This window comes from Terrapene carolina, unplaced genomic scaffold, assembly GCF_002925995.2.
Source record: "Terrapene carolina triunguis isolate 2854851 unplaced genomic scaffold, T_m_triunguis-2.0 Scaffold139, whole genome shotgun sequence".
NCBI classification, from domain to species: domain Eukaryota; kingdom Metazoa; phylum Chordata; order Testudines; family Emydidae; genus Terrapene; species Terrapene triunguis.
This window is the reverse complement of record NW_020664490.1, coordinates 9,661,954-9,688,395: the sequence shown is the minus strand read 5'-3', so window position 1 is coordinate 9,688,395 and position 26,442 is coordinate 9,661,954. Positions and strand designations below refer to the sequence as shown.

At 41.0% G+C, this 26,442-nt stretch overlaps 1 protein-coding gene across 1 annotated transcript in view; it reads right to left on the bottom strand.

Moving 5' to 3' along the window:
• Positions 1–26,442, bottom strand: part of LOC112121265 (neurobeachin) — a 959,539-nt gene that overhangs the window by 622,679 nt on the left and 310,418 nt on the right. The window contains exons 22-25 of the mRNA XM_029911962.1: positions 24,012–24,229; positions 21,794–21,947; positions 10,623–10,631; positions 2,158–2,338 (exon numbers count right to left, since the gene is read on the bottom strand). Coding sequence (XP_029767822.1) covers positions 2,158–2,338; positions 10,623–10,631; positions 21,794–21,947; positions 24,012–24,229 — 562 coding nt within the window. The remainder of the gene's footprint in view (positions 1–2,157; positions 2,339–10,622; positions 10,632–21,793; positions 21,948–24,011; positions 24,230–26,442) is intronic.

Below are 26,442 nucleotides of genomic sequence, written 5' to 3'. Positions count from 1 at the left end.
TTTGGAAGCATACTCCTTAGTGTTGCCAAAGCCAACCTTAACATTTTTTGTGGCTAGAAGACAGAAAACAAAAGGAAGGAATCAATGGTTACTTTCCGTCACGTCAGAGATTAGCAGCAGACTGCCATAAGGTTCCACATGAGGACTGACAATAGTAATTATCAGTGATCTGAAAAGGTGGGAGAACAGTGTTGTGGCAAAATTTGCAGCTGACAAAAATTATTCAGCTCAGTCAAGAACTGAGAAGACTATGAGGAATTTAAGAGAGACCTAGACAAACTAGATAAACAACATGCAATATGATGGGCAGATGGAATTCAACATTGACACTTAGAATAATTTGAACTACGCTTGCTGCTTCTAAGGTCCTACATTAATTGTAACAATTTATCAAAAAGTGTTGGGCATCACCGTGGACAGCTCAGTGACTTTCTGCTCAATGCACAGCAGCAGACAAAAAAAAATCCTCCCGAAAACCAAACAATAATGATATAAATATAGAATGCATAAGGAATAGCATGGAGAACACCACAGAAAATATTATAATACTCTTATATAAATCAATGGTACAACCTCACCTGGAATAGTGCGCTCAGTCTTGGTCACCACATCTCAAAAATGATATAAAGGGGTGACAGGTGACAAGAATAATTAGCAGAATGAGAAGACTCTTACTTGAACAAAGATTGAAAAGATTGGGACTCTTACTATAAAGTGATCCAATTTTCCATTTAAAAATGGGACGTGGGAGCCAGAAGGTAGAGGACACCCTTTTTTGGTCTTCCCACTTCTCCATCAACTTCCTTTATCCCTCCACCAAAACATTTCCTTGTAATATCCCCAAAGAAGTGTCTCATTTTTTCCACTTTGACCGTATGACTTAACTGTAGGATATTGGGGGTAGGGGGACAGGAGACTGCTACCTGCAGCTGCAATACTTATTTTGGGAACTAGTTGTCACTGAGGTCAGGTGCACTTATTCTCACAGATCATACTGTTTGGTGTAATAGCTTATAATAGACCTTAGCCAAACTCAATATCTTCCAATTCAAAATATAGTCTAAGGAATCTGAAAGAAATGGGGGAGAAGTGTGGGCAGGTTTGGTTCTGAACTAGCAGTGAGAACTCTGAATAAACCTTGTCAAGAATTCCCTTTTAGGGATCCCTACACTTAAGAAAATGATTAGAAGTAATAAAGCACTAGAGGACAGTTGAGAAATAGTTAATTAAAGACTGGGGAATTGCTCTTCTGAAATGAACTGTCTTAAAGCAGGGTTCTTTGTTCCATTGAGGTTCTACAGCTCACCCCACGCCACTGAGTCTGGATCCTTCAAGGTCGCTTTCATTAAAAATTTTTTTTCACGGTCAATATCTAACAGGTTGTGGAAAAAATTTATTTAGTGTTGTTTATAGACAGCATGAAAATAACAAAACAGAATTTGCCATCGTATTGCATGTTGTTCATGTAGTTTGGTTAGGTCCCTCTTAAATTCCTCATAGTCTTCTCAGTTCTTGACTGAGCTGAATAATTTTTGTCAGCAACAAATAATGCTGCAATTCATTTGAAAAGACAACATTTCCAAGACCTGCTGCCAATGGGCAATGGGAAAGATAATGAGGACACATGGGTTCACAGTTCTTCATACCTTTTCAAAGAATGTTTTCATTTACAAAACTGTGTACACATAGCCCAAACTATCACTGTTTGCTAGATGCTTTACAGGCACATGGCTGAGGTGTATTCTCCCAAAAGAGGGGATCTGCAGAGGCAATTCTCAGAGAACCAAAGACCATGATGAAAAATCTTACAACAGAAGAGCAGCACAGCAGATCAGTGTTTGAGGGAAACAGTAATTTTCTTCCTTTCATTAGTTTTCTTGTATTAATATTTTACTGTCCTACAACATGCTTTACAATTTGAATTTCATCAATGACAACTTTAAATCTGGACATGTGATTGATTCTCATCTATTTTTGTGTTTCAATAGAACCATCATAACTATTTTAACAAGTCAGTAAAAACTCTGTGGTATTTTAGTCTACCACATCATAGTCAGAATCAGGTTCATTCCTACTTTTATTCATTGTAGCCTTAGCTCATTGATCTGTAAGTAATTATTTAATGCACACTGTCTGTGTTGTTCTATACAGACTTACCCAGCCTTAGGCACTGTCGCATTAAGCCTCCAGAAGACATGTTTTTTTCAGCTTCAATCTCACTGAAGTTTAGAGAACTGGCAAATACCAGTACATCAACCATAGCCATCAGACGGCTCAGGAAAGTCACTGCTGTCTCTGCTGACATTCCTTGTGTCACTTCAATATTTTCCAATTCAGTCTTTAAAAGAAAATAATTACATTAGACTTAACAGTTTCAAAGAACAAATATAGCACACCCACATCTCAATTTTAATTGTTAACAATAAATAAGTAAATGAGAAAAATTACAAAAAAACTATTTCCTATATTTAGGGTTGGCAGAATTCGGGGGTTTTTTTTTTATAATTTTGGTGTTTTATTATTTTATATTTTAAGATATTTTTCAATTTTTTTCTATTTTTATTTTTATAGTTGCTGGAAATTAAAGGGGCGTGGGGTTGGCTTAGGGTAGCACTGGCTGCAAGGGGCTCCCTGTGTAGATGAGGGATTCAAGGCACCATTGCCCATGGTTTAGGGGAGGCTGTGGTCCTGGCTTGGTGAAACAGATACTCCTAGCCAGGGTTGCAAGGAGGATGATCCCCTGGCTATGGGATGCTGCTGCTGAACAGTTCCTGCCCAGGAATGACTGTTACATTCCTGGCTGGTGAGTGAGTGAGCAGGACCATGACAGTGGAGCTGAAAAGGGCTCCCTGAACAGCCGTGGGGCTGGTGACACCCAATCCTGGCAGACACAAGGTACAGGGAAGTCTGTGGTTCTGATGGAGCAGGGCAGAACAGAGATCCTCAGCCAGGGCCGCGAGAAGTTGTCATTGTCCGTAGCCACGGGTGAGGCCACCCTGCTGCTGAATGGCTCCTGCCTGGAGCAGGGTGGCCTCCTCCTTGCAATCTTGGCTGGGGGTGTCTACTCTGGCCAGGGCTTCAGCCTTCTCCGCACCTTGCACCTGAAGGGATCCAGCATCACTGGCTCAGTGGCAGCACAGAGACCTCTCTGCAGCCCCGCTGTCATGGCCCCACTCCTGTGACAGCAGTTGATACCTGATCCTTACAAGCACAGGGGGAGGGAAAGGCTGCACTCCCGCTGACTTTCACCAATCACTCTATTTTTCACTGGTTTCAGTATGTCAGTTGAAACCAACATTTATCAAAATCTATTGATTAAAATTGAATCCTGCCAAGCCTATCTATGTTTTTTGTTAATGCAAATTACTTATGAGTGAACTTAAAAATAATGGAGTGAGAAGATGAATTCACACTTGCATGCTGTAATAGGTATTATGAAGTCTAATATCTGTGAGAAAATTACTACTATTTACATAGAACCAAATTGTGGCCCAGCTACCACAGCTGTACAAAGCATAAGGGAGTGCATGACACCCCTGTATGTCTCTGAGCAATCTAACTGCATGACAGCACAGGAAGGAAAATGGGCTCTGCAAAGCTGCTATGTCTCCACCTGCCCCTACTCACACAGATGGGTGGGAGAAATGGAATGGGGTGGGAACTGAGCAGAGTCTTTGCGTGTCACTAACGTGTAGTTGGAGCCGAGGAATGTATGCTGTATTGGGCATAAACCTAGCACAGTTTACTCCATCCCTGGATCAGTTTACTCCATCCCTGTTGCTCCAGTGAGGGAGGAAATCATGCCAGGTTTGTACCTGGTGCAGCATACATTCCACGTGGAATCACAATCTACATCTTGGGCTGTTCCCTTAGTCTAGGCTCATGGCAAAGCCACTCCTGAGTCTGCAATTGTTTCATAAATGTAAAAAAGAATTATGATTTAGGGTAACATTTTCAAAAGTGCCTAAGTGACTGGAGCCTGAGCCTCATTTTCAAAAGTGAGTTAAGCTCTTAGGGACAGATTTTTAAATTCAGTTAGGTGTCTAAATATGCAGATGGGTGTCTAGTGGGATTTGCAAAAGTGCCTAGGAGGCCAACTCCCATTAAAATCTCTGAGGCCTGGTCTACACTAGGCTTTTATGTCGACTTTAGCGCCGTTATATCGAATTAACCCTGCACCCGTCCACACCAGGAAGCCATTTAGTTCGACAGAAAGCTCTCTTTAAATCGATTTCTGTAATCCTCCCCAACGAGAGGAGTAGCGCTAAATTCGACATGGCCATATCGAATTAGGCTAGGTGTGGATGGAAATCGACGGTAATAGCTCCGGGAGCTATCCCACAGTGCACCACTCTGTTGACGCTCTGGACAGCAGTCCGAGCTCGGATGCTCTGACCAGCCACACCCCCGGGAAAATTTGAATTCATTTTCATTTTCCTGTCAGGGCAGTTTGAATCTCAGTTCCTCTTTGGACATCGAGGGGAGCTCAGCAGCAGTGGCAACTATGCAGAGCTCTCCAGCAGAGATGGCCGTGCAATCCAATAGAAAGAGGGCCCCAGCATGGACTGATCGGGAAGTCTTGGATCTCATCGCAGTGTGGGGCGATGAGTCCGTGCTTTCAGAGCTGCGCTCCAAAAGAAGGAATGCTAAGATCTACGAGAAGATCTCCAAAGCCATGGCAGAGAGAGGCTACAGCCGGGATGCAACGCAGTGCCGCGTGAAAATCAAGGAGCTGAGACAAGGCTACCAAAAAACCAAAGAGGCTAACGGACGCTCCGGATCCCAGCCCCACACATCCCGTTTCTACGAGGCACTGCATTCCATCCTGGGAGCGGCCGCCACCACTACCCCACCCCTGACCGTGGACTCCGAGGATGGGATCATGTCGGACATGACAGCGGACGGGGAAGATGAAGAAGGAGATGAGGAGGACGAGGCAGTCGACAGCGCTGGCACCGCTGATTTCCCCGACAGCCAGGAGCTCTTCATCACCCTTACCGAGATCCCCTACCAACCGTCCCCATCCCTTACCCCGGACACAGAATCAGGGGACGGATCAAGCAGTAAGTGCTGTAAACATGTAAACATTTATTTAAAACAGAACGGTAATATTTATACTATTAACAATGTATATTTATAAAAGTGCTGTAAACTAGTAAAAAAATAATCAGGTACAAAACAGGAATATTTACAAAGGTAACAAATGGGTTTTGCATGATTTCTCTGTCTTAGGCTCTTCTCAATTTAGTCCCAAGTATTTTAAAAAAATTTCACAATGTCCGTTACTACATGATTCCCAGGCCCAAGACGCTCCACTCCAAAGTCTCAGTGCACCTACGCGAAAATCCGGTCAATGTGGCCGGGGATCGACGAGAAATCCTCGTAGGAGAACTCCTCGTAGGTCTCGTGGAGGTAGAGCTCAAGCCTGTTGATCAGGTTCCGGGGTAGGGCGATCTTAGTGGGCCCTCCGTGGTAGCAGACATGTCCCCTCCATGCCACAATCAGGTACTCGGGGATCATGGCCCGACATAGCATGGCGGCATACGGCCCCGGTTTTTGCATGCTTTCCCGCAGCATGCGTTCTCTCTGGGTGTCCGGGATCCTCAGGAGGGTGATGTCGCTCATGACGCCCTGCTTTGAATTAGGGAGGGGACTGTTAGTATTGGGACTTTTACAGCCACGCGGTGGAGGGAGAGGGGCAGCATACAGGGATCTTTCCCTGGGACAGCCGCGAGGGGGTGGGACAGGGGCAGAGTTGATGCTGTCCTGATTGCTGGCAGCAGAGACTGGCATTGCTTTCAATGTGAAAGGAGGCCAGTGCTACTGCTGGAGTTTTAAGCAGCCACAAGTCTGCGGCTTACCATTATTGCCCGCTCCAGAAGTTCAGGTCTCCAGCCACAGTTCTCTGAACACTCCAAGACCTCCGCAAGTCCACAGGCACTGAAGGCGACGGCCGAAAATTCGACCTTGTCCTGAGTGCGCATGTGAGAGGTTCAGTGCATGGTCTTGTTCACAGAGAAAGACTAGGTTCTTTGTATACAATTTCATTTATCTGTCTCAGGAATTCACTCCCTTTTTAAAATTCACACAGACACATCTGCGACTGTCTCCCAACCCAGCCTGTCAGCACACTCCCAGAGGCTAGCGCAGATTAGGCGGAGGAAGAAGAAGACGCGTGAAGACATGTTCACAGAACTAATGGGCTGCTCCCGAGCCCAGGCAGCCCAGCAGACACAGTGGAGGGAGAACTTGTCACAAATGCACCGAGCAGTCATGGAACGGGAGGAGAGGTGGCGTCAGGAGGACCAACAGGCTACTGAAAAGCTGCTTGGACTAATGAGGGAGCAAACGGACACGCTCCGGCGCCTTGTGGATGTTCTGCAAGACCGGAGGCAGGAGGACAGAGCCCCGCTGCAGTCTATCTGTAACCGCCCTCACCCGCCACCAAGTCCCACACCACCCTCACCCAAAGTCCAAAGAAGGAGGGGCGGCAAGGGCCGTTAAAACTTTCAATCAACCCCTGCAGACTGCTCTAGCAGTAGAAGGCTGACATTCCCCAAAATTTCATAAGTCCTTTCCTACCCACCTCACACAAGCCCCCGTCCAAGTTTCACCCCCCACGTTTCATGTCTGGTTCGCAATAAAATGTTTGTTTCTGTTCATTACTGTTTCAGTCAGGTTCTTTTGAGGGAGAGTCTGTCTGGAGGGGGGGAAGGGGCTTGGTAATTGGACAGGACAGTCACCTTTAGCAGGGTACAGAGGCGGTGTCAGGTCCAGCATCAGGACACATACACAGTGCAGTCACTGGTTACCCTGGTCAGTCTGGGAGGTGCTTTTCATGTTTTGGGGGGGGGGGGTTGCTCTGTGACTTTGTGGCGGGGGAGGGCAGTTACAGATCTTATGCAGCGGTCCTTATCCTGGCTCACAGATCCACGCAGCAGGGGATCTGTAACCCTACCCCCCCTGCCAGAAAGTCACATAGCCGACACATACACACAGTCCCCCCCAGGAGTGCTGGCAGGCTCCATTGAAATAACCAGTCCACCAGTGCGGAGCCTGTCATTCCGGGAGTTTAGAAGTATCATTTGCATCAGAACACTAAACCCGCCCCCCGCCACAGTCTGCGTCCCCGGTTTAAAATATTCCCGCGAAAACAGCAATACAGACAACGGTGTTCATTAAAAAATCGAAATGATTTTATTTTTTGGGAAGGGGAAGGGGGTGAAGGTTGTATGTAACTGGAGAGGATAGTCAAAATGGACTGGGTAAAGAAACGGGGGCAGGTTCAGCTTTTCTGTCCACAAACTGAAAAGTCACTGGTTGCCCTGCTCACTCAGGAACCTAGCTTTCAAAGCCTCCCGGATGCACAGGGCGTCCCGCTGGGATCTTCTAATGGCCCGGCTGTCTGGCTGGACGTAATCAGCAGCCAGGCTATTTGCCTCTAGCTCCCACCCCGCCATAAAGGTCTCCCCCTTGCTCTCACACAGATTGTGGAGCACACAGCAAGCTGCAATAACGATGGGGATATTGGTTTCACTGAGATCACAGCGAGTGAGTAAGCTTCTCCATCTCCCTTTGAGACGGCCAAAAGCACACTCCACCACCATTCTGCACTTGCTCAGACGGTAGTTGAACAGTTCTTTTTCTGTGTCCAGGGCGCCAGTATAGGGCTTCATGAGCCAGGGCATTAGCGGGTAGGCTGGGTCCCCGAGGATGACTGTAGGCATCTCCACATCCCCAAGAGTTATTTTGTGGTCTGGGAAGTAAATACCTTCCTGCAGCCGTCTAAACAGACCAGAGTTCCTGAACACGCGAGCGTCATGAACCTTGCCCGGCCATCCGACGTAGATGTTTGTAAACCGTCCCCGATGGTCCACCAGTGCTTGCAGCACCATTGAAAAGTAGCCCTTTCTATTGATGTACTGGCTGGCCTGGTGGTCCGGTCCCAGGATAGGGATGTGAGTCCCATCTATAGCCCCACCGCAGTTTGGGAATCCCATCGCGGCAAAGCCATCTATGATGACCTGCGCGTTTCCCAGGGTCACTACCTTTGGGAGCAGTACCTTGACGATTGCCTTGGCTACTTGCATGACAACAACCCCCACGGTAGATTTGCCCACACCAAAGTGGTTCGCGACTGACCGGTAGCTGTCCGGCGTTGCAAGCTTCCAGAGGGCTATGGCCACTCGCTTCTGGACAGTGAGGGCTGCTCGCATGCGGGTGTCCTTGCGCTTCAGGGCAGGGGACAGCAACTCACAAAGTTCGAGGAAAGTCCCCTTCCGCATGCGAAAGTTTCGCAGCCACTGGGATTCATCCCAGACCTGAAGCACTATACGGTCCCACCAGTCCGTGCTTGTTTCCCGGGCCCAGAATCGCCGTTCAACAAAATCCACATGCCCCATTGCCACCGTGATGTCCTGGGCGCTGGGGCTCGTGGTTTCTGACAGCTCTGTGCCACTCTCCGACTTCAGGCTCTCACGGCGGTGCCGTAGCCTCCTCGCCCGATTTCTCTGCATCTGCCTCAGGGAAAGGTGTATGATAAGCTGCGAGGTGTTGAGAACGGCCACAAGTGCAGCGATGGTCGCAGCGTGATCCATGATCGCAGTGCTGTGGCGTCCGCGCTGTCACTGACCAGAAAAGTGCGCGAACTGATTTCCCGCCGGCGCTTTCATGGAGGGAGGGAGGGCGTTAGTGACGGACGGATGACGACAAATTTTTTTTACCCAGAAGGCATTGGCGGCTCGACCCAGAATTCCGATGGGCAGCGGGGACTGCGGGAACTGTGGGATAGCTGCCCACAGTGCACCGCTTCCAATATCGACGCTCGCCCCGTTAGTGTGGACTCACAAAGTCGAATTACTGTCCTTAGTGTGTCCTTAGTGTGGACACACACGTTCGACTTTGCAATATCGATTCCACATATTCGATTTAAGTAAAATCGAATTACCCTCGTAGTGTAGACATACCCTGAGAATTTGGTGCCTAGTTGCTTTTGAAAATCCCATGAGGTGCCTATCTGCATCTTCAGGCACCTAAATACCTTGACTTTAGGAACCTAAGTCTCTCTGATAATCAATGGGACTTAAGTTCCTAGGTCTTTTTTTGAAAATGGGACTCAGGTGCTTGTGAAAATTTTAGCCTTTTGGTTCCAGTTTCAGGGATTCTGTAAGACAAATAAGGAGCTTAAAATATATTATTTTGTCCTGTCATAAACATTTCTTTCCGTAACAAGAGTAGAGAAAATTCTTTTAAAACCCTTTATTTCCCTATTGCTGAGAATTTAATGTCCTCGGTGAACAGTAACTTGTTGAAATAGTTGTTTAGGTTTAACAACATACCAACAGTGCCGATAATGCCAAACAATATTAAGAAAACAATTGTTCTGACACGTGAAAGGTATAATGTGTCTTTCTGTCATCAGAATGATAGATAACATTGCAAGACATGTCAGTTACATGGGTATTCTGGGAAGGGTTGTCACTATTTAAAATCTGTCCAGCAAGACAAAACAAATGATATGATGACAATTAGACCTTTGAAACACCATTTCCCTTTGAAGGACTGCCACTAGCATTCCTCTAGGCAGTTATTCCCTGTTATTTTATGTTATTTTTCTACCGTGACCCCCTTGTCATAGTAGAAGAAACATTATTAATTCACATAGAAAAGTAGCAAATTGTTTATATATAAAACACTTACACAAATGAAATTTAAACTAAAGAAGCCATATCTGAATAGCAAGAAGCCATGCCAGGGTGTGCATTAGTAGGCTGCTGGTGCAATTCTCAGGTGGTTATAGAAACATGGCCCTTGGACTCACCTCAATAATCACCAGAAATATGCACCAATAGTCTATTAGTGGACTCCCTGTTTTGGATTATTGCTATAATACAATTAATTATATTGTACTATATACATTTTCTTAAGGGAGTAGATCTTTTACTTCCCAATGTGAAATGTCCAGGTTTATTTTCACATGAAATAGTAAATCCATGTAAAAGCATGTTTTATAGTATAGTTTTTACATGATTTTTGCTAGCATTACATAGAAGAAAAAAATAGGATTTTCTTTAGGAAATCTCCCTAAATGCTGCCAATTCACTATAAAGACTATAAATAGCCTTCTATTAGGTCTAATTACTATAATGAAATCCACCTCTTAAAGGTAACACGCTAGTATGTATTCTAACTACATTTCAGAGACGTTTTCTTGTTTAGCAAACTGTTTTCAGAAGCTAGAATGTTTTAGAATGGTATGGTAAACTCATGCTTACTATGTAAATTTTAAAAGGAATAACTAAATTCCCAGATGGTTATATGGGTCCAGAGTTTGAACTAAATCAGATTTTCACAGCAGACGGACACTTCTGCAATTTATATTAGATCATAGGCTTGTCTAACTTTGACTTGGTAGTTTACAATAAGCAGCATATAATCATTAGCCAATGCATTAGATTACACTAAGAAACATTTCAGGAAAAGTCCATAAATGCACCTAATTTACTCCTGACCATATCCTATAATATGGCGTGAATAATTAAAAAAAAGCCAAAATGTCAAATTATCAAAAATAATAAAGTTTGAAAAACTTAAAAACTGAAACTTACAGCAGTAATACTAACCTTAGAACCCTGGACATGCAATAGACAAAACAGACAACAGATTACAACAATAAAAGAAAAAGAAAATTATTAAAGGTAACTGAAAATACAATGTAAAATTGAAACAAAGTAATATCTTGGAATCATACCTTTATCTGATTAATTTATCATAGGCACTAACATTGCATCTTGGAAAGTGAATATTTGAAAACAAAGACTTCAAAAATAACTAAACTGCAAACAGTATGGACGTTAAATCTAATCTTTTAATTTTATTATACAGTTCCTTTCCACATTGATCCATCCAAACTGAAATACATATTTTTAAATATGTACATGGAGAAAACGTATAGTATGTTAGTAATGTATACCCACAGTAGAATTTTACTTGTTATATAAATCACAGAAGTACATGACATAATTGTGCCATTCTCCAGTCAATTGAAACTGAAAAAAGTAAATCCAGCCTTAGTATTTATGATTTGTGAGATAAATCATATGTACAAAATTAATTGACAAAACATACATATAAATCACAAGAAAAAAATGCTTGATTCTTTAGCCGTAATGCTCTTTGGACTGCAGCACCACAACATACCTTGTGGTGTGCACAATTTTCAAACCTAATCCCAAACTGTACTAAACATTTGAATGATTTTGAGCCACCAATGGAAGTCCAAGTTTTGGATCACCTCAGGGAGTTTGAGGCTAGTCCCAATGATTAGCAGTTCTGCAAGGTTTCTTTTAGGTTTTATTTTCAGTCAGAACCCTCTCCCCACAACAGGCCTGTCATTTAGTTGTCAGGAGCCATATTTTTAAAACTGACTAATGATTTTTGGGGCCTTTAAGATTTTAAATCCCCAACCTGTTAAACCTTATAGGGTGGATGCTGAGCAAGCGGGGCATCTAAAAATTGAGGGACCCAAAAATCACAAGTCATTTTTGATAATTTAGGTCCTAACTACCTTGAAAAATGGAGGTGAAAAAATAGAAGACTACTGCACCTCCAGCACTGAAGACAATTTAAGGTAGTCAATATTAAAATGTAATATATTACTAACAGTTACCACACTAACAAATTTATTTGAGCATAAGCTTTCGTGGGCTACAGCCCACTTCATCTAGTAAAAAACTAGTTTTTAAGAATATTTTAATACTGTCATAATTTAGATAGCACATTTTTGAAACCAAAAGCATTTCAGCTATGCTACGCTAATAGTGCCATTGCAGTATCAACTCCAGCAAAATGAGAAGGAAGTTTTCTTTTCTTTTTTGGTAGAAAACTGTGTCTAACCATCCTTTCACATGTGGAAGTTCAGGTCTTGGTCTGGACTCTGAAGCTTAAATCCATCTTTGGGACCCAACCGCATTTTTTCCTTAGATTCCTCAACAGGTGAAATCCGGGTCCCATTACATCAATGTCATAACACCCACTGATTTCAATGGGACAAGGATTTGACGTTAGGTTCACTGAAGCCCTGTTTGATCCCAAAACCTTCAATTTTCTCCTTTAAGCCACATCCTTAAGTCCATGGTTATGGCTGTCATTTTATATTAACTAATGACTAGCTGGAACTGTCAGTCTGTCCACACCATGCTTTAACTGGCAACATCTGTTGCTGTTAATAAAATGCATTTTTCATAATCCTTACTCCCTTTCCTGAAAGCCCTTTGTCTTGTTTTGCATTTTCACATTTTGCCTTTTATGGTTGCCAAAATTTTGGGGCACACAGAGTGTCTTATTTGTATTTATAAAGTGTCACGTAAATTTGAGACACCAAATTTAAGTGCTAAAAAGATATATATTAATATCTCCCCGTGCAAGGTCTTTGACGGATTACCTCAATCCCTGCTAGCCCAATGAGCAGTAGACTAGGACTGGGAAATGAACTCTTTCTGGCATATCATCATAAAACAACATTATTAGATCAAAATATATGCTTACCATTTTTATTTATTTTAGTATTTTCATTTATTATTTCATATATCCTATTGGAAATTAAAAGGCGCCTATCCTTGGCTCTAGGCAATTTTTATACTAAATCACATGCAATCCCCCCAACAAACAAAAATCCCACCAGCAACTACGTTAAAAGCAAATTGTTAAAGTTACAATGTCAAGCACTCAAGTTAAGAAACACAGAATATTTTGCCTGTGATACTTTATTTCAGCCCTCTTGTATGTATGCATTATGATACAGTCTTTAATTATATGATCACCTACTATGTTTTCCACAAGTGCCCTGCCTCAATTGACTGAACAGATGGTGCTCACTTAATAAGCAGAAATTCAATATTTTGTTGTATCTTCATTTCTTCAAGGTTTATCCCTAGACCTTATTTACTCCACACTATCCAAAAATTGCTCTGAAGACAGCATTAATAATTTCCTCATGGGCTTCTCTATGGTGCTCCTCACTAGAGTGTTTCACAAACATTAATGAATTTATTTTCATAACTCAGAGATGAGGGTTATGATCATTCACATTTTACAGATAGGGAGCTGAGGCACAGAGATGTTGAGGTCCACAAGTATCTGCTAACTTTGGGTGCCCAATTTGAGACATCTAGAACCTGATTTTTCCAAATTCTTAGCATTATATAGAACTTCATATGTTCAAAGCACAGCTCCCACTGAAGTCAGTTGCAGTTGAGAGTGCTCAGCTCTTCTGCAAATCAGAACCCAGGTTCTCAAGTCAAGCACTCAGAAAACGAGGTATACACAGCACATGATCAGCTGTTAAAAGATGGGTTAAGCAACTTGCCTAGCATCACACAGAATCGAATCCTCCAGAGCAGCATTCAACTACCTTAACAAAGAGACTGTCCTTTCCATTTCTGTAACCCCCCTGCAATATTCCCAACACACCTTCCAACTTCTGCAACAAATGGAGTAGGGGTCCTACAAAAAAAGTTTCCTTCACTACACAACCCTGATTCATTCCCAGAGCAGGTCCATCCTCTGAACTGAATGAAGCAGGGATGCTGTGGAAAAAACAGTCTGTGATCACGTAATTGGAGACTATCATAACGCATATACACAAGAGGACTGAATTAAAGTAACATAGGTAACCTTAATTCTGGAATTTCCTAACTTTTGGATGCTTGACTTTGTAACCTTAATAATGACCTTTTAATATACAAAGGGTTTGTGCGTGTATAATTTCTTAGGTTTAAAAAAAAAAAAAAAAGGCAAAAAAACCCCCCATATTAACAACCATATACAAAAGGTACAGACAAGGGCAATGAAAAGAATTAAGGGCATTGAACAGCTTCCTTATGAAGGGAGATTAGAAAGACTGGGACTAATTCAGTTTGGACAAGAGGCGACTAAGGGATGTGATAAAGGTCTATAAAATCATGAATGGTGTGAAGAAAGTGAGTGTTATTTACGCCTTCACATAACACAAAAACCAGGGGTCACCCAGTGAAATTAATAGGCAACAGGTTTAAAACAAACAGAAGTCCTTCCTCTCACAGTCAACCTCTGGAACTCATTGCCAGGGGATGTTGTGAAGCCCCAAACTGTAAATGGATCAAAAAAAGAAATGGAAAAATTCATCATCAGTGTCAGTTAGCTAAGATGGCCAGGGATACAGCCTCATGCTCTGGGTGTCCTTAAGCCTCTGACTGCCAGATGCTGGGACTGGATGACAGGGTCACTGGATTATTGCCCTGTTCTGCTCATTTCCCTTGAAGCATCTGGCATTTGCCACAATTGGAAGACAGATTATTGGGCTAGACGGACCATTGGTCTGACCCAAAATGGCCATTCTTATGTTCCTCAGCAGGATAGGGACCATTCAATCCACTGCACAAACCTCTGCCACCTCAACCAATGGAATAACTGATATCAGTAGTCAGTTGCCATCTGCTATGTGGACCAGCACTAGAGGAGGATGGACACTTTGCCAGTTTTCACGGAGAATGATAGAGGAATGGTGGAGACTCAGGAATTGTGGGTCCCATTCCAAGCCCCGGAGAGGAGTGCATTCTAATGGGCACAGACTCTTCTGTCCATTTCCTATGTGACCCCTTCTGCCTCTCCCCTCCAATCTGTCCCTGTCCCAGTCCTAACCCTCCACCACCCCTCATCCCAGTCCCATTCTCCACATTTAAGGCTTTTCATCCCAGTCCCTGTCTCCTTGCCCAGCAAGTCATATTCTCCCTCCACCACCCCAATTTCCTTCTGCCCAGTCTCCTTGCCCAGGTATTTCCAGTTCCCTCCTTTCAATTCCTCATCCCATCTTTCTCTCCCACCCTGACCTCCAGTTGTGCAGCTCCCATCATCCCTGTCCTAATCTCCATCCCCAGGATCCTTGTCCAATCTCATTGTCCCCCCTCCACCATCTCCTTGCCCAGTTTCTTTGCCCAGAGAATCCCAGTTCTGCCCTCGCACCCCGGTTCTTTGTCAGATTGGTTTCCCTTCCTTTTAACATCTTCTCCCTGCCCCCACTGGTTTTCAGTCCCAGTCTCTCCCCCAATCTCCTCATCAAATTTCAGTGTACCCCAACAACCTACTGGTTCCTTCTGTTTCCCTCCCCAGCTCCCAATCCCCCTGCCCAACCAATCCCAGTTTCCTGCCTGCTCCCAGACCCAGTAGCCTTCCAGCCAGTCTCAGTCTCTATTCCAGCTCTCAGTCCCAATCTCTGAACTTTTAAAAGAAAAAGTCACTAGAGTTTTACCAAGAAAAGGTTGCAAGAATTTCTGAACATGGGCAAAACAATGTATTTTTCTCTACTTTTGTTTTCAGAATTGACTGAACCAAAAATTCAACTTGAGGCAGACATCCAGCATGGAAAATTTCACCCCAAGTCGTTAAAGTTTGGCAAAGTTATAAGCCACTGAGAACAGGGTCTTATAATGGAAAATGTCAGATGGTGTCTCCCCCTCCCTCCTGCTGCATGGCCTTGAGGGAAAACTGTAGCAAGCCAGTTAGAGAGTTCAGCAAGTAGTGGTATAAGCAGCCAAAGCAGGAACCTTTGGTTATTTGCACACTCAGAGAACTTTCTACAGTTTTGACTGGACTTTTTCTGCCCTGGGTTGATTGGCTGCTTGCTCCAATCCTTCCCCTACACCCCCCTTACAATCTTTTCACATCAGCTTCACTCCACATTTAATGCTGTTACCAGGGCCTGACTCCATCATCTCTCTTATCTCTTCCCCTCCTAAATAACCTCACCCCCTCTCCAAAAAAGGGACATTTACTGCCTCCACATAATTCGCTATGGTTTTGTGTTATACCCTTTTCCCCACCCTGTGTCAGTCCTATTAGATTGTAAATTCTCTGGGGCAGGGACCACCTACTATTCTATGTTTATACAGTGCCTAGCACTCTTGATTGCCCCTTAGGGGCCACCATAATAAACATGATTAATAATAAATCATATAAAAATACCATATTCAAACTATGTTGTAAAGTTATTTTTAAATTTACTTCAAGGTTCTGCTGCCATGAAGGAACCACTCTTGTCTTGCTTTCATGAATGGTAAATGATACCTGAATTTATTGAAAATGTAAATGTATTTAATATCAAGTGAATGCAGGAAATGGGAAACAGCAATGTGATCTCCATCTTAAAGATTAGTTTCAATTTTTATTTATTTATTTTAACAAATGAACCCAATTTAGGATTTTACTTTTGGGAGAATCGTTTTCTTTTCAAAGTTTTTCCTTATGCTCTAATTTCACTTTTCTCAAGGATGTACTAATTTGGACGATGATTATGAACTGAATGTGAGTTATGCAATAGGAGCAGGACTGAGCCCTGGCTTACTTATTTTACCCTTAGACAGTCCAGGTTGGAAGAACACAGCGGTTCTCGTTGTCTCCATCTTTTAAACTTTTCTCTTTGAATTTCTACTTTCCCTTCTTCTGTATCCACTGCAATGTGGGATAGACACAGGGCTTTGCTGGAGTGTTTTAAAATTAAAACTGTTGATATCAGCTGCTCTACGCATCTCTTGGCATACAATACTCTGCTTTCAGCTGATCCCTACAGATTCACAGCAGATTGAATCATTGCAGAGCTCTCTCTTTCAGAACTGGAGAGCAGAAAATTGAGTCCAAAGCTGACACCTGATGTAACTACACAGAGACCCCCTGCTGTGGCTTTAATGAGCTAATTTTGACTAGACTGTACCTAGTTATGCAAATAAAAAGATAGCAATACCACAATGAAAATGTAGGTGAGTACAACATAGCCATTCTTAAGACTGAGCTTTCTATTTCATGATGATTGCTACAGTGGGCAATAGCAGAACAAAGAGCACCTCCAAATCTACTCCACTGATTATGAGACTTGTCTTATAGTAATGCAGCAGAAAGCGGAAAGGATCCTGGGGAGCTTTTGAATCTCAAAGGCAGTTAGCTCCTGTTCTGACCTCCTGAAAACCAGCTTGTAAGAAAAAAAGTTAATTAAAGACAAGGCAATATTAGTGTAGCCAGAAGGTGAATTAGCATGTGATTATTGCAACGAAGAGTCCTGAACTGTTCTTGGTCAAATCTGAGCCTATTCTCAGGTCTGACTTTGTGTTTTCCTATCTACTGGCTGTATGCATACTAAAGGAAAAAGTTTCCAACTTGGGTGCCTGAAATAGTTGATCATATTATGCTTCCACTGAAATCAATAGCATTTACAGATACCCAGCACCTCTAAAAAAAATCAGGCCACTTACATGTTTAATATGGAGTTAGGTGCCTAACTTCAGGCAGTAAAGTTTGACATTTTTTGCCACATAGAAATTAGGCACCTTAGATCATTCCAGAGTCCTTTCAGCAATACAAAGAGCCAACCAGGACTATACTAAGCCACCTCAAGGAAATTCTTTTGTTAATATGCTGCACACCATGTTGTGTATTGGAGAACAGCTGTGGTTACTTTGTTATAAATTTATTAGGTCTACGTTACACCAATTAACTGTAAAGTAGAGGTGGTTGGGAATTTTCCAACAAAAGATGGTTTGTCAGAAAATACCCATCTGTTGACCCCAAAATGTTTCCAAGAACATACTGGGCCATACTGGGTCAGACCACAGGTCCATCTAGCCAAGTATCTTGTCTTCTGATAGTGGCCAATGCCAGGTGCTTCAGAGGGAATGAACAGAACAGGTAATCATCAAGTGATCCGTCCCTTGTCGCCCATTCCCAGCCTCTGGCAAACAGAGGCTAGGGACACCATCCCTGCCCATCCTGGCTAATAGCCATTGATTGGCCTATCCTCCATGAACTTACCTAGTTCTTTTTTTAACCCAATTATAGTCTTGGCCTTCACAACATCCTCTGGCAAAGAGTTCCACAGGTTGGCTGTGGGTTGTGTGAAGAAATACTTCCTTTTATTTGTTTTAAAACTGCTACCTATGAATTTCATTTCGTATCCCCTAGTTCTTGTGTTATGAGAAGGAGTAAATAACACTTCCTTATTTACTTTCTCCATACCAGTCATGATTTTATAGATCTCTATCATATCCCCCCTTAGTTGTCTCTTTTCAAAGCTGAAAAGTCCTAGTCTTATTAATCTCTCCTTATATGGAAGCTGATCCATGAGAGGACCTTCCCTCTTAACCCATGACACCTTACTTTCCTGAGGGACCTTGTCAAAGGCTTTCTGAAAATCTAAGTACACTATGTACACTGGATCCCCCTTGTCCACATGCTTGTTGACACCCTCAAAGAATTCTAGTAGATTGGTGAGGCATGATTTCCCTTTACAAAAACCATGTTGACTCTTCCCCAACAAATCATGTTCATCTGTGTGTGTTTGACAATTCTGTTCTTTACTATAGTTTCAACCAGTTTGCCCAGTACTGAAGTTAGGCTTATCGGGCTTTAATTGCCGAGATTGCCTCTGGAGCCTTTTAAAAAAATTGGCATTATATAGGCGATCCTTCAGTCATCTGGTACAGAAGCTGATTTAAATGATAGGTTACATACCACAGTTGTCAGTTCTGCAATTTCACATTTGAGTTCCTTCAGAACTCTTGGGTGAATACCATTTGGTCCTCTCTTTAGCTTTTTTCTTTGCTCCTTCCTGCTCAGGACCTAAATGAAATTCAAGCTTTAAATGCCCAACTCCTGCATTGCTAATGGGAAACAGCTAAGTGAAAGATATCCTCTTCCCCCTTTTATAAATGGTAACTAGACTCAAGGGAAGAATAATTTGTATCCTGTGGCTCTTATTAACTACTATCAAAAGATCAGATTCTTAAGAACTGATTTTTTTAACAGGTACAACATTCTGGATTGTAAGGGAACTAGGAAGCTCAAGAGACACACTCATCATATAGATCAAACCAAAGAGAAGCCTGAATTTATAAAGGGACTGAAATGTTTGTGAGGTTCAATAAATGAACTACAAACACCAACAACTCTCTCTTTTTGAGACTGAGTAAATGCTGAATTAAACATAGCTAGGTAAAAAAAAAAAGTCTACATCACAACTATGAAACTAGAAAAGCAACTAACTATCTTTCTTTCCATCATAAACTAATGATCAGATAGGATGACAAGTGTTAATTATTTTTTTCTTTTTTGCCAAGGGACCATGTCCCTCTTCACATTTCTTTATGTTTGGTCAAAAGATAAAATACACTGGGAGTCAGATTCACTAATGCTGTTGAAGAAAGGCGTAAATTAAAAGTACTGTGCCACAGGGTTAAATCACCTGAAGGAAGTCATGTGATATTAATATTTTAAAGCTTCAAAATGGGCACACAGATTTTCAGTGAGAAGTACTATAAATTCCTTGATACATGTCAAAAATATTGTTGAGAAATACAGTTACGAAGCAATGAAGAAAAATAAACATAGCATATGAGTTTATTCTTTTTGATAAACTGAATAAGCACATATCTACTGTGATCTACAACATGTGTATGTATTATCCCATGGTAGCAAGTCTAACATCCATGTCTACCCAGATTCCTTTATGTCTTTACACCTACAGTAACTCCTCACTTAAAGTTGTCCTGGTTAACGTTGTTTTCTTGTTATGTTGCTGATCAGTTAGGGAACATGCTTTAAAGTTGCACAATGCTCCCTTATAACGTTGTGAGGCTACATTAAAAAAAATGTGTTAACTCTTGAGGGCTCAGCCGAGTGCTAGTTCAGCATTTAGCAGTAAGGCATTCCCTGGGAAATATCCCACCCTCTGACTTCACCACCTCAACCAAGCTTCATAATCATCATTGCTGTGTATAGTATTAAATTGTTTGTTTCAAACTTATACTGTGTGTGTGTGTATATATATATATATATACACACATATGATATAAAATATAGTCTTGTCTGGTGAACATTTTTTCCCTGGAACCTAACCCTCCTATTTATATTAATTCTTATGGGGAAATTGGATTCGCTTAACATTGTTTCGCTTAAAGTCGCATTTTTCAGGAACATAACTACAACATTAAGCAAGGAGTTATTGTACTTGTTTCTAAACCTCCCCCACCTGCATGGCAAGCTCTCTCTATTACTCATTGCCCCCCTCCCAACTTTTTATTCAATACCACTTGATCAGCTTTCATCTGGGGTAGCATTTCAGCAATACTGTTTGGCACATTTCAGAGTTATAACCTCTCTGTTTTAAATCCAGTTCATTTTGTAATATCTTTAAATATACAACGATACCACACAAGTAATTGAGAAATGACTATACCCATATGTATAAGGATGTATTCTAAAGGGTTTCTTTTATTAAAATAAACTCCAGCTCAAAGAGAAAAGCTTGAGCCACTTACACGTGACAAGTTCTTGGGCTAAATATACATCATGTATGTACTTACATTTTAATTAAGAAGTGTGTTGTACAATTTTTTTTGCTGTTACTATTCTAACAAGATGACAAAACTGAATGTTTTGTAAGGGAGTTTGCTATAGTCTAGTTAAGAATTTTTTTTTTAAATATTCAACCTTTTAATTTTGAAATGTCGTGGAACATAGAGCAAAATCACCTTCATTAAGAACATCTTATTGTTGCAAACCAGGATATTATATACACAACACTATTGAAAAGATAAGGGTAATTTATAAGACTATCGGATGTTCATGTATTATACACAATAAATAAAGGGCAACTCTGAATTACAGGACTAAAGGTCTATAAAGTGGTTTTGCAATGACATAAATCATGATAGCAAAGCTAGAGTCACCAAGATCCAGGGATGGAATTATAGCCAAGTAATTCAAACCGTGCCTGTTTTATATTTTATATATTATGAGGATTCCACATAAAGCATCTTCATTTTCAAACAAAGCCCCAGCTGCTTGTTTTGAAAAACGTTTTTGAGTGCCCTTCCTCTAAACACTACCAGAGCAGCTTTCATCTTAAGACGTAATGCTGTGGTTTTCCCCTGTACAAGTTAAGAAGCAGCTTTCTTTGCAATGTAACATTCTAGAAATCTTTCCTTTAACATATTTGATGTCATTCTTGTGACTAAAGTGCAGGGTGCAGTCATACTTGTGAATTACAACACTTTTTGTTCACAGCAAATAGAACAAGAATAAAGCTGCTTGTCATTTGAGATGATGCAAATAATATAGGTACAGTATATACATATCCATTGTCTAAATCAGTATCATATGATTCTGTTTAGACAGTTGCTAGCCCATTAATACGTTTGAGTGCCAAATACTATTGGTCCAGCTAGTAGAGAAATAGTGTGAAACTATTTTTAGTTACATAAATACTGGTGATAAAGAATATAGGCAAAGAAGTGAGGGTTGTCCAGAGGCTCGAGCAGGAGATAGAGCTTAGGGATCCCTAAGCGCTATTATTGGCACTGCTGCTGATCTGTTGCATTACTTTAGGGAAGTCACTTAACCCATTTGTATCTCATTTTCCCCATCTGAAAATGTCATTAATAGCCACAGTTCCTTACATGAGTGTTTGAGGTATAAACCTGTTTTTACTTAAAATGTTTTTAGATCTTCAGATGAGATATTAAGAGCAAAACATTGCTATTACTAATTAAATTTCATTTTGCACGCTAAAGGAGGGGCCTTTTCTTCACCCTTCCCAAAGCAGCACCTTAAAACACTAAACCTTAACAGTTTGGTTGATATTGATCAAACTTTTGGAAGAAATCAGTTGTTTTCTCCTGTTAAAAAGAAACCTATTCAGTCAGACAATCCTGTGTTACTATTCTTAACAGTAATTTTTAACATGACCACTAGATGGAAATATTGTACTTACAGTTGGAGATGTGGCTGCAGATAACAATGGTAAAATCCCTCCACAAGCAATGATAATATTGTCTACCATCTGGGAAATGAGGTGGATCGTGTTGTGTACAAAAATAATGTTTTCATTGCTATTGACAAAGTCCATTACAGATTTTGTAGAATGACTAAAAAAATAGGGGAAAAAAAAAGATATTAGAACACCAATGTTTTTTAAAAGTTTAGATTCTCTGTTTTTTGAAACCCGAACTTGAATGTTTCCTAGTTGTATGGTATTGTCTTTGTAATAATAAAAAGATAAAATGAAAAATATTTTAAAATACTGATAGGAGCTAGTCTAGCATAATAACTTAGTGCTATTTTTATTTCATACCAGACTATAACTATTTCTATACTATCCGTTATAGAGCCCAGACTCTGCCAATCTTAACACTGTTTAGTGCCTTACTTCACAAACAATTCTGTTGGAACCAATGGGACCGCTCACGGAGTAAAGTACCGTACTGTCCAACATGAATAAGGGTGGCAGAATTTGGCACTTAATGATATCTTTTAAAGCAGCTCTGATAATAACGAATGACCAGATTGTCTACAAGAGAGGTCTACAGAGTGATCTGTAGACCACCAGCAGCCCACAAAGCACCTGCTGGTGTTCTTTAGAGAGTTGGTTGGTCACAAGCGTAAGCTTCTCTTTATTTCCACTTGCTATATTCCACTAAAAGATAGCTAAAAATATAGAACTGTGTTCCTAATATTAATTTTCCATGTTAGTAATAGCTGTAGATGACACAGGGATCAAATGATAAACATGAGACACAACCATCCCCATGATTGCAAATAGGTGGGAAAGTGTCCATAGGACAAATTACTTTCAAGATGTAATTCACATTATGAAAATGTTTAGGAGCCTTTGGTCTATTGATGTTATGTGCTTGTCCATAACACAGCATGAGTAATTAAATTACCCAGTTCGTGAAATTAGTGGCCAGTAAACAAATAGTATTGGCCTTAATTGCAGAAGGAATTATAAACTAAACTTCTAATTTGCCTGTGAATTTCAGGGAAACAAAGGGGGCAAAAATAAGGTGATTGGTATAAAAAAAAAAAACTACTATTACTGACTATTTTATAGTACCAGGTTTCAGAGTAGCAGCCGTGTTAGTCTGTATCCGCAAAAAGAACAGGAGTACTTGTGGCACCTTAGAGACTAACAAATTTATTAGAGCATAAGCTTTCGTGGGCTACAACCCACTTCTTCGGATGCATATAGCATTTTATTTTATAGTAAGGTCACACAAACGTGGAAATTAAATTTAAGCCAATTGGTAATCTGATTTAATTAAGCGAATTCTCAACTACTGATAATACAGCATTACAGCCTTTGCAGAATGAATTATGCCATTCTGGGAAATAGATTAAATAGTGCCTGATGTACCGCTGGACTTTGACTACAAGTAGTAACTATTAAGGTAGTTTCTTTGCTTAACTAAAAGGAATCATAACAGAAGAGTCATCAAGGTGAAAAGCAATGTATTTAAGCAATACATTCTTTTTTTTAAAATGGTAAACAGATGCTTTTTAAAAAGGCACAAGATCACTTGCACCATTTTTTAAATTTTAAAAATGTGTTAAATACATAAATGAATTAGGATGCGATGACAAAAAATATATAGTTAATAGCAATGTGGCCATCAAGGCTAATCAAGACAAAGCATGTCTTTATTGTTTTACAATTGGAAATCTTTACAGAAATGAAAACTTTTTTATAGGCAAGCTGTGACTGCCTACTAAATTCTCTTGGAGGAGTCTCTGTATTAAGTCATAAGATAGATGAATTATTCAAGCACAGGATGAAGACTGGTGTGTGGAACAAATATTTCTGGATTAAGAATGCAAACACCTCCAAACGCTAGTAGTGGCTACTAAAAATAATGGTACAGATATTTGTCATCCCCATATTAAATGTAGTGGTTACTAATAAAAAGTCCATTAAGATACAGTAATTCAAAAAGGATACATGAGATACTACAGTTTTTATCCCTCACAAAGAATAGGAATTAACTGAGGCATGTCAGATACTGCAATAAGGTAAGTCTGGTAAAGCTGACTTTACAATGGAAATTTACCTTTAAAAAAGTAGTTACCAATACGTCTTGTGTCTAATTATGTCTTTACTTCGCTGATAAACACATACATAATAAAGTTAAAAATAAGAAATATAGCTTTTCTACCTTCTCCAAACATGTACATCTGTTTCTAATGCAAACAGCAAATCTGTCAGCAGCCTCTGGTGCATTGGAGACCATTTAAACTCTGGAATACGAAACATAGTTGTGCGTGGACCTGGACTAAACTGGCGTCGTTGTTCTTCTGTCATTGGCATTCCTCGAAATCCCAAGTCAACTCGCAAGTCTCTGTCTTGCTGGGTAACAGACCGACCTTGCACAGCCTATGTTAACAAAAAGTTCAAAGTTTGTGTTAAACATATGCAATGAATTCTAACAATGCACATGGATAAGATTTGGAGAAGGAGGGGCTATAATTGGAGCTGAAAATAAAAAAATAAAATATACCAGTAGTGCCCTCCAGATAAAGTTGGTGTCATTTGATGTAGCCTCATTGAAACTACTCTGATTTACGCCAGCTAACAATCTGGCCTCACATCTGGGCCTTCCTTTCAGTTGTTTAGTGACATTTTGCATTTCAGATTCCTCAACGTGCACCCTGAAGGGATTTTGTTTGCAGTGTGTTTATTTTTGGCAAGTTGATCCTGTCTAGATATTTTGAGGGAAGTGAGAGAGACACTCTATACCTCGGGGGAGCGCCCTGTAACCCCCATATTTATATATAATTGTGATCATGCAAATAAAGCATGCCATGTGAGGTGTCAGGGGAAAGGTTATGATCTGCTGAAAGTCATTGTTCTATTTAAATATTGCATATGAAATTATAAGAATTGAGTTGTATGGTTTTCACTAAAATATGCTGTTGGTGTGGGAAGTGCCCAGATACTAGCTCTCCAGATATAACGACAAGGGAGGTAACTAAAGCCTGGGTGGGTGCTGAGCAGATATCACCAGCCATTGTCCAGCAGAGGAGTTACAATTCAATGACTCACAGGAGACGACGTGAATCAGCAATGCCCACCAGAGATGCCTGGACTTGTGTTCTCCAAGCACATGGGACTAAAGGTATAAAACAAGACACAATGGCCCCATGCTTGGCCTTTTCTCCTCCACACCCCCCACCTATGCTGCAAGCAACAAAGACACTCGGAAGACTGAAGACTCCAACAGAGGATACTGGCCCAGGTTTCAAGGGTGAAACCTGTGTACTGTGATCTGCAATATCCAGTGGGGTGAGAAAAACTGCTTAATCTAGATGTTGCCCAGTCTAATAGGGCTGAGAGTTTAGACTGCATGCTTATATTTTATTTTGGTAACCACTCTGACTTTTTGCCTATCATTTATAATCACTTAAAATCTATCTTTTTGTAACCAAACTTATTTTACTGTTTATCTTTACCAGTGAGTTTGCCTGAAGTATTTGCTAAATCTGCTCAGGTTTACAAAGGCTGGTGTATATCCATTGATGAAGTGGTGAGCCAATTAATAAACTTGCACTTCTCATCTTGAGCAGTCCAAGATGGCATGTTCCTGAGGTACAAGGCTGGAGCTGGGAGGATTTGGCTAGTGTCTCTCTCTGTGTGATTCATGAGTGGCTTTGGGAGCATTCATGCAATCTAGCTGGGGTGTGGGGCTCCACATGCGGTTGCGCTGAGTGATAACAGCATCTGGAGGAGTTTGCAGCTTGTCACTAGCAAAGCATTGTGAGAGACAGCCTAGGCTGGAGAGTTAAGGGGGCACAGCTGTCCCACAGTCCCAGGCTGTACCCCGGGGATCCCGTCACAGGGGGTATTAATGTATACTTTTTTTAGAAGGATCATCATCATAGTCTTTTTTTCTCAGAAGTACAAATCTAGCTTTCCAGGTATCTTGTACCTGATTGTGTCTTAATTGAGCAAGTTTTCTGGCGTACCACGACAGCCTTTAGTGTCTCCTAGCAGGTGGCTGATTTGTGGGTTATATAGTTTTAATTTCTAGGTAGTCCTGAGCGGTTTTTACTTGGTGAACACACGCAAAGGAGAAAAAGGAATTTAGTGTGATACACAAGATTACTGGGAGGAAAATTTTAGAGAAAGAATTTAAACTGAATGTTAGGAAAATCTTCCTAATGATGAAATCACCCAAAAAAGAAATAGTAGAAGCCACATTGCTTGGGATTATTTTAAAAGCAGACTAGACAATACAAAAGAAATTTTATTGTAAGGAATAATATAGCATTAGCCGAAGATGGATTGGGTGATCTTTTCTTTTCGTCTTTTCTATTCTAAATGAAACAAATTTAGAACAAGTTGCTTTAAATGGCATTTTAGTTAGCGGATTTTTTTTTAATCACATTCAATTGCAAATTCCTGAATACTGCATGCTGATTGTCAGGAAAAAAAGACATCGATGGTGTATTTATTTTTGCATTGTAAAAAGCAGAATAGTACAGAAACCCAGCTCTAAAGTTCACTTGATCTTTAGTCTGAAATGTTGTAACCTCCATTTTGAGAGCAGGAAAGGAACACATTGTTAACTCAATTGTCAAACTGGTCTG